Below are 14,572 nucleotides of genomic sequence, written 5' to 3' on the forward strand. Positions count from 1 at the left end.
TTAAGCTGGTTTTCTCTCTTGCAGATATACCAAGAAATCCAAAGTGATGTGGGTGAAGTCTGATTGAGCATTCTGCAGGACACTGCTAAATGTGATTTTAAATCTCGTGTATGGTATTTAAATAGAGAATAAGTGCATGCTGCTTTTATTTGTATAATAAAATGCTCAATTTGTACATACAGTGTTCCAGGAGTGAATGATTTATGAGTACAATGGGAATGGTTTAGTCATTAAGTCATGTCCAACTCTTTTGAGACCCCATGGACTGTAGCCTGCCAGGCTCTTGTGTCCTTGGGATTCTCCAGGGGATCTTCCCATCCAGGGATCAAACCGAGGTCTTGTAAGTGCATAGGTAACTACAGAGAACAGATGCGGCCTGTTCTACTGTTACCAGCTCCGGTGGTGGTAATATGAGTTAGTACTGTATATGGTATTTAAGGAACACATAGCATGTGCAGTTGACACTTGGGTCTTCAAGTCATTTAATAAGAAAAAGTTATAATAAAGGTTATATTTTATGAAGGGAAACTGAAGATAACCTGTTACCTGACCTTTTAAGTTAACCAGTCTCTGGTCTAGTTGTAAGGAGGAAGCCAATTATGACTCTTAGGTTGGAAATTTTATTTGGCTTGGCTTTTATAATCATACTCAATGGCTTGCCTGGAAGTCCTTGCTCACCTGTGAATAGAAAAGATTAACACACTTCTGAAGGCTAGATATTATTTGCAAGACTGGAGACCTTTTCACTTCTCACTGTATTGCCCTCTCTATTCTGCCTTTTGACTTTAGTTCCTAATTGGTTCCATCTCTCTGATCTATTAAAGAACCTGGCATCCAGACCCCAAGAAGATGGTTATTTTGAGGTTCTAGCCTGCCATCTCGGTCTGCTGGCTCCCCGATTAAGTCTCTTCCTTGCCCCAACACCTCATTTTGTATGCGCGAGGCTGGACTCGGTAACAGAATTCCACTATGAATGTTTACACCAGCACTGCAGTTTAATTACAAGGATGGCCCTTGAGAAACTAGCGACAGTTTTCTTCACCTGCACTGTATGTTTTTCCCAGGCCCTCATGCATGTGTGCACTATGGTTCTGTCATCTCTAAATGTAAATGCTTGTACAGTTACTTTATCAAATGTGTTTTGAAAAATATGGCTTGGCATTGCAATTCTGCAAAGTAAATTATAAAGCACTTTCAGATTAGCACCAGTTTTTTACATACCTCAGTTTACAAAAGGACACAGTATGATGCAGAAGAGAAAGAAAATAAAAAGATCCCTTCGTGATCAGCCATTTAAAAGGATTACTTACACATGTAACTCCATGGCTGATTCATGTCAGTGTATGACAAAACCCACTGCAATGCTGTGAAGTAATTAGCCTCCAACTAATAAATGTAAAAAAAATAAAAAATTTAAAAATTGGATTTGATAATAAAAGGATTGCTTAGCATTCTTAATTCTATAGTTTTGCACTCACCTCTTTACCTGTCTTTATGCATCTATCCCTTGTATACACAATTCCTTAAACTACATATTGGGACAGATTTTTGTACTGCCACCAAGAATGCCCTGTAAGGCTGCATTAAGAGAAAGGCAGCACCAAGTCTGATTCACAATCCCATAAACGGTAGCCCGCCAGGCTCCTCTGTCTATGGGATTCTCAGGCAAGAATACTGGAGTGGGTTGCCATTTCATTCTCCAGCAAGGCTGCACAGTAAGCAGCTATCCCTTACTCCTTTGAGAAACTAGGTGGAAAGAGATTCCCTTGTCTTCCTTGTGACTCTCCTGGAGTTTGGACTGAAACACCCAAGTGTCTCATTGGCCTCTGCTTGTTAACTCATTTGGAAACTAGGGATACTATAAAATCTTACCTGCCTTTTATAAACTCAATGAGGTGCATAGTCACCTAGTACATAACTAGCATATGGATTAAATATTGCAGTTATTTTAGAGCTTTCCCATGCTACAGACAGGAAAGCATTGTTAATTGTGTATTTTTATTAGGAAGAGAATGAGATGCGTGAGCATCAGAGCCACAACAGACATGAATTTGAGTGAGTTAGAGGACAGGAGCATGGCATGCTACAGTCCCTGGAGTTGGAAAGAAGAGGACACAGCAACTCAACAAAGTCTTTACTAGATGGGACTGTGTCAGGATGGCAGGCTTCCCTGGTGGCTCAGAGGATAAAGCTTGCAATGTGGGAAACCTGGGTCGGGAAGATCCCCTGGAGAAGGCAGCAGTGGCAACCCACTCCAGTACTCTTCCCTGGAAAATGCCATGGACGGAAAAGTCTGGTAGGCTACAGTCAACTGGGGTCAGAGTCAGCACGACTGAGCAAACGGACTTCTTATCAGGACTGTCTTAGGAAATCTGCAGGTTTCAGTTAGTTACCAGAGAGTTGCAATAGGTGGCACTCTTACACCACAGTCTAGAAAAGAGCATGCTGCTAAGGAAGAAAAATTTTGTTTTACCAAGCAGCAAATCTGAAGTCATTAAAAGTAGCCATATAAATGTTGGCAAGTACACAGTGGATGAATCAGGTTATGTATTACACTATTTGAAGATATTCTTAATGTCATCAGGAATGCCAAATTGTGCTAGCAACATACAAGGTAGCTAGAATGTTTTTCTCTAGTTGCCATAGTGCCTTGGTATAAAGGATTCATTCAGAAATGTACTGTGACATGATATTCCTAGTCCAGTCTGTTTGTAATAGGATTGCTTTACCTTTTTGGATTCTATACTTGTCTCACTTGTGAAAGGCCAGAAAGGCTCATCTGTGGAGATTGTTTATCAACCTTCAGGGAAAAAAATCAGCTTAAAAATCACATCAACAGAAAACACTGCCACTTTTATTTTAACTGTAGTAAAGGGTATTTTTTTATATCAAAGGTAGGCCCTTAATATGAATATATACCATACTAATTCAGTTACAAAGGAGTTCTCAATCCAAATACATATAAAAACAGCCTTATTGCACAATCAATATACAATAATCTCTGGAGAATGCTGAGAGATTGAGACAAGACAGAATAACGAATGTAGTCTCCCATAAAACTAATTTGGGTAGACAACAGTGCTAAATAAGAATAGTCATCACTACACTGAGGTATCTGTAACCAGAATGTTCACATCATGAATTTCTCAAGCAGCAAAGAGGTACATCACTTTTATCAGCACAACACAAAAACATAGATCTCCACTCCCATTAGTTGGCATCTCTGGTTAAATGCCAATGTTGGAAATTTTCCAACATATTCTTTAAATATTATCTTCTTGACATTTCCATGAAGGATTACAGTTTGGTGACCCTTTTTATCCAAGGTACAAAGGCTGAGACTTTGGTATAAACACCAGGGGAATCCTTGGCTCCACAGCCATATCCCCAGGAGGTCACCCCATATACAACCCAGCTCCCTCCCGGTCGTTGACACACAAGTGGTCCTCCGCTGTCTCCTTGGCAACTGTCCACACGTTTGTGTTCATGGAGGTTTCCAGCACAGAGCATCCTTCGTGTAAACCGACCCTTATAACGATGTTCACAAAACCTCTTGGCAAGTAAGGGGATGGCTGCTTGTTGTAGAGTTCTTGAGTAGGCTGGTCCTATGCAGGCCAAACAACTGGATTAGATTCCAGCTAAAGATCTTAGAGAAAGAGCTATATTTAACAGTTAAATGAACATTTAATAGTCTTGAAGATAAAAGCTTTATTGTGGCATTAGTGTAGTTTAAATGAGCGATAACTATAAATGGTTTTTTCCTTCAGTGTTTGCAGTTGAAGTGAAATGAAGTCGCTCGGTCATGTCTGACTCTTTGCAAACCCGTGGACTGTAGCCCACCATGCTCCTCCATCCATGGAATTTTCCAGGTAAGAGTACTAGAGTGAGCAGTTAACCATACTCTAATCCTTCACTGATCTGTTTCTCAGTTCTGAAGTTTTTGAAGAATAGTTGAGTAACATTTACGGATTTGCCTGTTAGAAAAGGGTAACCTATGGAAAGCACGTTTGTGTAGGCTTTAGAATTAAACTTCTCTGTATTAAAATGCTGACAGTGCATTCATGCTACTTCTGTATTAGCATATCCATTGCTCTAAAACTCATCTACGTCAGCTGGCAAATACTATCCTCAATATTTCATGAAGATGATTCAGAAACAACTTTATATACAGACAGCCTTAAGTTTAAACTCTTGATGTTAAGGTACTGTATTTACTGTAAGCCACTCATTCTTTGTTTAGGGGCTAAAATGCATAATTGGTAGGTTAACCATGATAGCCTTTACTTGCATCTAAATTCCACCATTATTGTCCAGTATCCTCAACTGCAGTGATTTTCATAATAAAATCATTTGGTGAAATGCACTTCCTGTGTTAACCTCTGTTCAGATGTAGTGTCTGTCTTAAGGAAGATGACTGAACTCTCCCTGAAGAAGTAATTTTAACACCTACACTTTAATCTTCGATTTGCATCGGAGCTCAGCATAGTGTTTCCTTGAGAAAGCATTTACTCTGACCTGATTTTATTACATCATCCAGGAAATGTTTCCATTTTTTATGGTTTCTCTCAGGATTGGTCCCAGTATTCTGTATCTGCTACAGGTGTTTCTACATTTTGCTGCTATGAAATAGTGTTGAATCTAAAGAAAGTGAAAGTGTTAGTTGCTAAGTCTTATCTGACTCTTCACAACCCCATGGACTCCCAGTCTAAAGCCAAGATTTAACAGATAAAATGAACACTGAAATATAATAAATTTACTAGGTAAAACCTTATTGAAATCATCACCTGTAGAAATATGTATTAGATGCTCTTTTCAAGAGTACAGTTAACAGTGTTAATTATTTTTAATGCAGAGCAGTCAGCCCAATTTCTCCTTATTCAACAGACATTTGTGAATTGAGTACCTGATCCAAGCGAGACTTAACAGTTCTGTTTCAAAGACTATCCTGAGCATGCACTGTTGTTGTTTAGGACATCATGTCCAATTTTTCGTGACCCCATGGACTGTAGCCCACCAGGCTCCTCTGTCCATGAGATTCTCCAGGCAAGAACACTGGAGTGGGTTGTCATTTTCTTCTCCAGGGGATATTCCTGACTCAGGAATCAAACCCACATCTCCTGCATTGGCAGGGGGATTCTTTACCCCTGAGCTCCTGAGAAAGCACTAGCTGATGTTAACTCTAGCAAGACAATACAGAAAGCTGTTTGGCTGAGAAGAGCATAAGCTGAACACGATCTGTGGGAAGAATAGAAAGGGGAGAGTGGTGAAGGAGAAACCCAAGTGGGGTGGATGCTTCCTCTTGAACCTCAGCAGCTTTGTTTTTTTTTGGCTGTCCTTTATATAATCTCCTTACGATTTAGTTTGATACAGGGCTCCATTACAAAAAAAAAGAAAACCTAATACCAAAGCCCTTTGCTGGGTTGTGTGTGTGTTAAGTTGCCCAGTAGTGTCGGACTCTTTGTGACCCCATGGACTGTGGCCCACCAGGCTCCTTTGTCCGTGGGATTCTCCAGGCAAGAATACTGGAGTGGGTCGCCATTTCCTTCTCTATTTGCTGGGGTAGCTACGTCAAAGTCATCTGGGAAAACTTTCAAACAGAGACAGCTAGGCCCAAGTCCTAAGGTAGCGTCTACGTCCTAATGGAAACCATAGTACCCTCAGGATAGGAATCCAAACTGCATGCGAGCATCTCACACTTGGCGGAATTTCCAAACAACTAAGCCTGAACCCCCTTTTAAGATTTTGCTACCCACTGTACTGAATGGGATACTGATGCTGTACCCCATGTACTGACGCTGAAACAAGCTCCAATACTTTGGCCACTGATGCAAACAGCCGACTCACTGGAAATGACCCTGGTGCTGGGAAAGATTGCAGGCAGGAGGGGAAGGGGGCGACAGAGGACAAGACAGTTGGATGGTATCACCAACTCAATGGACAGGAGTTAAAGGAAACTCCAGGAGATGGTGAAGAACAGGGAAGCCTGGTGTGCCTCAGTCTGTGGGGTCGGAAAGAGTGACATGACTTAGCAACTGAACAACCCACTGCATACCCAAATGGATAATCCAGACGCCAGAAGGTGGCTGTATCTTCACTGTTTCCTTGGGTTTTCTATGTTACCTGTGTCTCCCCATCCTGTTATGTAGCAGCTGGGGGCTCCCTTCTGTGGCCTCTCTTTCCAGCGTGGCAAGCAGGCTGGCAGAACGTGGCTGCTGAGTCTGGCGCACTGCTCCTCTGGTCCCTGTAACCTAACCAGGGCGATGTCATAGTCGTTGCTCTGTGGGCAGTAGTGCCGGTGGGTTACGATCTGCTTGACTCCAATCTCTTCTTCAAACTCCTCCGGCACCAGCGTATGATAATCCCCAACCCGAACCACGTAGTTCCTAGTATTGTTACCGTACCTGAGAGGCAGAAAGAGCTAATGGGAGGCTTGTTTCAAACACTGTAAACTGGTCACTGCCTGCCAGGAAGCTTAACAGAGATGCTTGTAACCCTTTCTTCCAAATCATTCACTCCTTTTGTGAGTTTCACCTCTCTCCATTGCTCTGACCTCTCTGCACTGTGTCTCGCACTCGTGTTTTTCCTTCATTTCACTGTTTAACCCAGGTTACTGTCTAACTGTTTTCTGAGAAGGATCAAATGTGGAGGATGAATGGAAAGTAATCACTAATCAGTCACTTTCCCGCCATGAAAAAGGATCAAAACCAGAGCGAATGCAATAGGGCAAAATGAAATCCTGCCTTTGCTGTCATCGTTTTCCTGTCATTTCCGAGATGGTGACTTTCCCATGACGTTCCATGAGGGCAGAAACCATGTCTGGTCTAACTCTGTATCTCCCAGGTCACTTAGTTAGCACAATCCACTTTACTCCCCTTTCCTGTGAACTGAACGTAAACCAGAACTGTTATCTTCAGGCAACATACATTCATTATATGCTCTCATCTCTTAAATCTTTGTTCAGACAGTAAGACCTACTTTGATGCTCATTTGAAATTACAGCCTACCCTTGTTTGTCACTCCATGCCCCCAGCACTCCTACTATCCTTATCTGCTCTACTTTTTCCTTTTCTAAAAACTCTACTTTCTAACCAACTATCTAGTTTACTTACCATATTTATTATTCTCTGTCTCGCCCTGCTTAAACAAAAGGTACTCAAGGGCAGGGATCTTTTATCTGTGTTCACTGATGAATCTTACACAGCTAGCACAGCAACGCCAGTTAAGTAGAAATGCCGCATAGATTGGTTGATTTAATGAATGAATGCAGATTTTTAATGAATGTCTTTTTCCATAGGAACTACTCACATAAAAAATAAGCATAATATTTACTTGATTGATAGGTCTCGGCCTGTTTTTCAGCCAACATCCCTTGATTCTGACACATCTACCTACAGCAGTTTCTCAAGCTCAGCACTACTGACATTAGGGACCAGATTATTCTTTAATGGAAAGGGGAGTCCTGTGCATTGTAGGATGTTTAGAAGCATCCCTGGCCTCTCTGTTCACTAGATGTCAGTTGCACACACACTCATATACACGCACCCGAGTATGACAACCAAAAAGGTCTCCAGACATTGCCAAATATTCCCTATGGTGCAAACTGTCCCCCATTGAGAACCACCAACCTACAAGATTCAGTCCACGTCCTGATCACTCCTGTTTCTCACTGAAGAGTACAGCACCTCGTTCACTTCCACCTGTGCGTGCGTGCTAAGTCACTTCAGTCCAACTCTCTGAGACCCTGTGGACTGTGGCCCACCAGGTTCTCCTGTCCCTGGGATTCTCCAGGCAAGAATACTGGGGTGGGTTGCCACGCCCTCCTCCAGGGGATCTTCCCGACCCAGGGATCGGACCCGTGTCTCTTGAATCTCCTGCATTGGCAGGTGGGTTCTTTACCACCAGCCCCACCTGGGAAGCCCCCACTTCTCCTCTGTGGCTACTTAAAACGTTCTCAACAGGACTTCCCTAGTGGCTCAGTGGTAAAGAATTCACCTACCAATCCAGGAGAAGGGGTTCAAGCCCTGGTCCAGGAAGATGGAAGATCCCACATACTGCGGGGCAGCTAAGCCCATGCACCTGGAGCCCCAGAGCCACAGTCATGAAGCCCACTCTAGAGCCTGTGCTCTGCAACAAGAGAAGCCAGCACAGTGAGAAGCCCGCACACCTCTACTAGAGAGCAGGCCTGCTCACTGCAGCGAGACGAAAGCCACACAGCAGCAGAGCCCTAGGTGGGCCTCCGACAACACTTCAAAAGGTAAAGTGGTTTTCGTAACCATGTCAGCTCAAAAACCTGAACAATGCAACAAAGATGATCACCTACTAGTGATCAATGAAACTAACAATTAACTGCGATTCCTTGAAATTCTCCATTTTGAACCTTAAATTACCACATATCTTTAAAGTACAGAAGGCTTTTCATATATTGTGCTTAGACTTCTTGTGGGTTCTACTTCAAACTTTGAATTTAAGATTATTTCACATCCTGAAACTATAAAAATTAACAGTCATGAAGAATAATCAGATATTTAAATAACTCATTTCTACTTTCTGTGTACTGATACTATTGTATTATAAAATTCAATGTCTCATTAATATACAGGTTTTTAAAGAAAAATCCCAAGTGATTAACTGTCACTGCATCCTTGAAAGTGCTGCTGAAAGGTTGCCTGTATCTCTGGAGTGGAATTTAAGAAATTAATCTCAAGCTTCACTGTTCAGCTCAGGAGGCAGTGGCCACATGTGCTATCAGAGCACTTGAAATGTGAATGGTCCAAAATGAGATGTGAAGTGGATGAAACTGGAGCCTATTATACAGAATGAAGTAAGTCAGAGAGAGAAACACCAGTACAGTATACTAATGCATATATATGGAATTTAGAAAGATGCTAACGATGACCCTATACACAAGGCAGCAAAAGAGACACAGATGTAAAGAACAGACTTTTGGACTCTGGGAGAAGGTGAGGGTGGGATGATTTGAGACAATAGCACTGAAACATGTATATTACCGCCTGTGAAATAGGTGACCAGTGCAAGTTCAATGCGTGAAGCAGGGTGCTCAAAGCCGGTGCTCTGGGACCACCCACAGGGATGGAGTGGGGAGGGAGGTGGGAGGGGGGTTTAGGATGGGGGAACACATGTGCACCGTGGCTGATTCATGTCAATATATGGCAAAAACCATCACAATATTGTAATCAGCCTCCAATTAAATAATTTTTAAAAAAAAATATAGTGGTGAATATTTACTATAAAAAAGTACAAAATGTGCACAGGATTTCAAACATTTAGTATGGAAAAGAATATAAAATATATTGTTTCTATAGATAATAGGAATATAAAATATCTCAATTTTTATATAATATTTTGGATATACTAAGTTATATGAAATATATCATTAAAATTAACTTCACCCACTTAGTTTTTTAATCTTTTAAAGTGGCTACCGGAAAATTTAAAGTTACATACATGATTTGTATTTGTGGCTCAAATTATATTCCTATTAAGATAGCACTGGTCTAGAGAAATAGTCTGGCATAAAGTAGGCATCCAATTTTGTTTTTTTAATGCAATCTCTTATGTTGCTTATAACTCTTAAGCTCCAGTTATGAGACATTCCCTATGTATGTCAACTTTTTATATTAAAGATAATTACATTACTGTTCAACCTAAAAACTTTTTTTACTACAATAATATTTTCTGTTCTTCAAAAGAGGGCTTTGACACTTAGCTAAAATAACCCTTGCATCTAAAACCTACATAAATATGTCCTACATTATCTAAAAATTTAGCCAGTGAACAAAGGAACAGGACATTATTACATGGAAATTTATTTTGTAAATATCCAAGTCTTAAAGTCTTGGACAATCTTGTCTTCATGTGTCACTTCTTGCCTGGATTACTGCAACAGTCTGCTAAATGGCATCACTACTTCAAGTTTTAACTTTTTCATGCCATCTTTCACATTACAGCCAGAGTGAAATAGAAATAGCCAGATAGAAATATCTGGTAATATAACTGCTCTTCTGGATACCCTTCAAGGGGTCCCAGGTGTCTACATGATAAAGTTCAAACTTCTTCAGTGATACACAAATCCATCCAAGAACGGCCCTTGTCCACCACTCTAATACCACTTCTGTGCCACAGTCGTTTTAGTGGCTTGAAGAGGTGTCTGACAAACCTGTCTTTATTCAAACTATTTGCAATATCATTCCCCCCTCCTTCACCCTAAGATGGCAAAAACTGAGCCTCCTAAAAGATGACTGCAATAACACGAACATGTGCACATTCCACACACACACTGCTCTTGGGCCAGGTAGATTTCAGCATGTATTTTCGTGTACTGCAGTGGTTGTTTAGTCGCTAAGTCGTGTCCAACTCTTGCGATCCCATGGACTGTAGCCTGCCTCCACCCGTGGCATTCTCCAGACAAGAATACTGGAGTGAGTTGCCACTTCCTTCTCCAGGGGATCTTCCTGACCCAGGGATCGAACTTACGTCTCCTGCATTGGCAGGTGGCCTCTTTTAATGCTGAGCCACCAGGGAAGCCTATTTTTTAGTATACCCCAAAATTAACATGCTCACCAACCAGGAGTTGATATTAAACTGAGAATAAAAACAAAATAGTTACCTGACAAGAAGGAAGAAACGCACCACTCTTGTTAAAATGAAGTTCTTTATTAGTATGTATACTTTTAAAATCCTGATTTAAGAAATGGACTGGCTAAACCCAAGAAGTGATCCCCACACTCCTTTCACTCCAGTTATTCTTAGAATAGATTTATGCTTGGAATTTGAAGGTCATCTGACATAAGACTGGATTAGTTTGCTAGCCAAATATTTGTCCCCAGTGTCACCTCTCCTAGTGGTATGACTATATACCTCACAGATAACACTCTGCTGAGGTTACCAGTATAGTCTTGAGCTTAGAAAGCATTTTCTATGGTTCTAGACTTCTCAAGAAAACTTATCAAGGAATTTGCTTTTTCAATGTATTTTAAGGTATTTCTAGTTGAACTTTTGTTATTTTGATAGATTATTTTCAAAATTGCTTCTAAAACAAACATTTCAGATTTTGGCTGACACACCATTCAGTTGTTTGCTTTGCTGAAATGCCTTCCACTCCCCCTCAAATAAAAACTGGATGAAATTCCTGGACAAGTTTGAGCAAAAGGGTATGTAAGACAGGGCAGATCCTCTCAGTTTTTCTGAGACTCCAGAGTTAAACAATAATTTAAAATTCCTAGAATTAAAAAGAGAAGAGTTAATTCGGGTGGCAGGGTCATTTCCTTTATGTGTGTTCTCTCTATAGATTTATCTATTCAAAAAGACAATATTTTACATCAGCCTGTACACATCTGCTACTACTAGAATCTGTCCTTGTCTGCTGTCCGAAAGTCATAAAGTGGCTAAGTTGCTTGGGTAAATGATTCCAATTGTTCACAGGAATGACCTTCTCTGTAGAATCTTTCACTGCCCCTTTTACACATGTGGTGTGTGTTCAGAAAATGATTTTAGCATGATTGATGCTATTGTGTATATCACCAAAGACCTTGTCCTTAAAGAATTCTGCCATGTTCCAGGTCATGCTGGAACACAGGTTTAAGTACAGGACACATTTTGTTTTTAAAAAGTGAGTGCCATTACTTCTGTGCCTCATCTTTATAATTTCTAATAATCGAGATATTTCTGATTTTCAGAGCACTAGTCTCTGACAATTTGCAGCTGTTATGGTGTCTCTAGGCAAACAGTCAAAAAGATAAAATCAGGTCAAGCTATAATTCTTGATAAAATCAAATTTTCTGCAGAACTACAGAAATAAAAATCCTTTTATTGAAGTACATTCTTTCCTCCAAAATGGTGTTTGTTATCAGAACAAGCAATTAAAAGAAATTAGTTTAACATTCAGGAATTTTCCTCTCAATTATATTCCCATACTACCACAGACAGAGGATCATTTTATTGTACTTGAATAATTATTTAAAATAGGAAACAGCAAAAGCAAGCAATTTGTATTTTGTAAAATTCACAGGGTAACTGCAAAACAAAAACTTCATTTATCCAGGTTTCTGCTTCAAACTGCCAATGGGATATTGCATTCCTATTAACACTACGAAAAATGTGAAAAATGGGAAAGAAGGCCTTTAAACAGTGATTCACTAACTACCTCAGTTACCCCTGTTAGCATAAAAGAATGTTTTGGACACCTCATAACATGTGAAAGCTATGAACATAGAGCTGGTTTACTAAAATTCTGTCAGCCTGCCAATAAAGTACCTTTATCATATAGAGATGCTATAGGAAATGAGTATAACAGGATGGTGGATGTGAGTAATTGTGTTCTGATATCATCCCCAGGCCATCATTCCTAGATTATTCTGATATGAGGATTATATAAAAGAGTGAATATTTTACAGAGCCAAAAAAATAAACATTTAAGAAACTGTCATCCTATAGCATAAAATAACAGATGGTGAGAGCAATCTATGCTGTATTGTTCAGAACGGCTGTTCAAGAGCACTGGCCCATATTATCACTGCAAGAATTAGGCACCAAAAAAGGCCCCATGAATAAGAAACTATAGTTAGGGCTTCCCTTGTGGCTCAGCTGGTAAAGAATCCACCCGCAATGCGGGAGACCTGGGTTCAATCCCTGGGTTGGGAAGATCCCCTGGAGAAGGGAAAGGCTACCAATGCCAGTATTATGACCTAGAGAATTCCATGGACTATATATATAGTCCATGGGGTCACAAGGAGCTGGGCACGACTGAGCAATTTTAAAAGCAAAGAAAATTTGGCTTTTGGGCTTCCCTCGTAGATCAGTCGGTAAAGAATCTGCCTGCGGTGCAAGAGGCCAGTGATTGATCTCAGGGTCCGGAAGATCCCCTGGAGAAGGAAATGGCAGCCCACTCCAGTATCCTTGCCTGGAAAATCCCATGACAGAGAAGCCTGGTGGGCTGAGTCCATGGGGTCGCAAAGAGTCAGGCACGACTGAGTGACTGACACTTCACTGACAGTTAAAGCAGCAGAAATACAAATGGAAAGGAAACGGGTGCGAGAGCTAATTTCAAAATACGAGATCTAGGCCCCTTCCCAGTGGGCCTTAAGTTAGACTCCCCAGAATTTAAAAGGGAGTGAAAGCCGCTCAGTCGTGTCCGACTCTTTGCGACCCCCTTGGAATGCTCCGGGCCAGAATACTAGAGTGGGTAGCCTCTCCCTTCTCCAGGGATCTTCCCGACCCAGGGGTCGGTTCCAGGTCCCCCGCACTGCAGGCGATTCTTTACCAGCTGAGCCACAGGGAAACCCTTTAAAGGAAGAGACCCTCTCAGAAGCTAACCACATCGCGTCTACACCACAGTGGGCTGTGTGCTCAGTTGCTCAGTCGTGTCTGACTCTTTGTGACCCCGCGGGCTGTAGCCTGACAGCTTCTCTGTCCATGGAATTTTCCAGGCAAGAATACAGGAGTGGGGGACCTTCCTGCTGGTCCAGTGGCCAAGACTCCACACTCCCAATGCAGGAGGCCTGGGTTCGACCCCTGGCCGAGGAACTAGATCCCACGTGTCACAACTAAGACCCAGTGCAGCCAAATAAATAAATATATGTATATTTAAAAAAAATAAAAAAGGAATACTGGAGTGGGTTTCCATTTCCCCCTCCAGGGGATCTTCCCAACCCAAGGATTGAACCCATGTCTCTTGCATCTCCTGCACTGGCAGGCGGATTCTTTACCACTGCACTACCTGGGCAGCCCCTTCTACACTACAGTGTCTACAATTCCAGAGGAAAATTCTCTATTTTTGCACATTTCCGAGTTTTTTATTATTAAAAGAAGGTTGTTTTAATCCAAAGTCCCTGAACCTAGAAGACAAAATTTGGAGCTTGTTCTAATCACTGGTCACTGTCCTCTTAATTACTGGCTTTCAAAAAACTTACTGTAATAAAGATGTGAGTTGTAGCCTTCTTGGGCACTTCAAAACAACAGACCAAGTCAGATGGATGCGTAACACGTTTGCAAAATAGATTTCTCCCTATTAACATTAAGAGTCCTGCATTCTATCCAAAGCAAGTCAGAATGCTGCATATCATCAACTGACCCTCTGCTTTTTAATCAACTGTCTTTATTTTATACTGTGCAGATAATGGGAAGAAATTCAGAATGACATATGGAATGAATTATACATTGATCTAGGTTTAAAATACCACCATCTTCTAAAGAGTCCAACATTCTTAAATATATCCACTATCTGGCAACTGATCCCCCACTTTCATCATGTAACCATCATTTAGGGGGTCTGTTTGTGCCAAGTAATATATTAGACACTTAGTTAATAAACACAAATGAGATGATTACTGACTTGAAGCAATAATCTAGAAGGAGCAAGCCAAGAGAGGAATAATGACCTTTAAACAAACAAACCCAAACATGTACCTTTTAAAAAAAAAACAAAACAAAAACCTTTGAGGGAACTCAAAAGTCAGATCAAAGTTTTCAACCTCAAGTGGAATTTTTGGACAATTTCCCTACTTTAATACTCTAAGCCTTGAACCCTAAGGTCTATAACTTTTAGCAGAGAGAG

The 14,572-nt window shown here is 41.0% G+C and overlaps 1 protein-coding gene and 1 long non-coding RNA gene across 4 annotated transcripts in view; one reads left to right on the forward strand and one right to left on the reverse strand.

Annotated features, from left to right (window-relative positions):
- The window catches only part of LOC110128800 (uncharacterized), a 40,967-nt gene that overhangs the window by 951 nt on the left and 25,444 nt on the right, over window positions 1–14,572 (forward strand). For 2 of the 3 annotated variants that reach the window (XR_011482552.1, XR_011482551.1), the window contains exons 3-4: window positions 25–3,869; window positions 8,600–8,821. This is a non-coding gene — a long non-coding RNA (uncharacterized lncRNA). Of the gene's footprint in view, window positions 1–24; window positions 3,870–8,599; window positions 8,863–14,572 lie in introns of those variants that run through there. The other variant, XR_002311283.2, reaches the window with a different exon arrangement.
- Window positions 2,835–14,572, reverse strand: part of PRSS12 (serine protease 12) — a 77,015-nt gene continuing 65,277 nt past the window's right edge. The window contains exons 10-11 of the mRNA XM_020879782.2: window positions 6,121–6,401; window positions 2,835–3,605 (exon numbers count right to left, since the gene is read on the reverse strand). Of these exons, the coding sequence (XP_020735441.2) occupies window positions 3,298–3,605; window positions 6,121–6,401 (589 nt within the window). The 3' untranslated portion in view covers window positions 2,835–3,297. The remainder of the gene's footprint in view (window positions 3,606–6,120; window positions 6,402–14,572) is intronic.

This window comes from Odocoileus virginianus, chromosome 21 (genome assembly GCF_023699985.2).
Source record: "Odocoileus virginianus isolate 20LAN1187 ecotype Illinois chromosome 21, Ovbor_1.2, whole genome shotgun sequence".
NCBI lineage: Eukaryota > Metazoa > Chordata > Mammalia > Artiodactyla > Cervidae > Odocoileus > Odocoileus virginianus.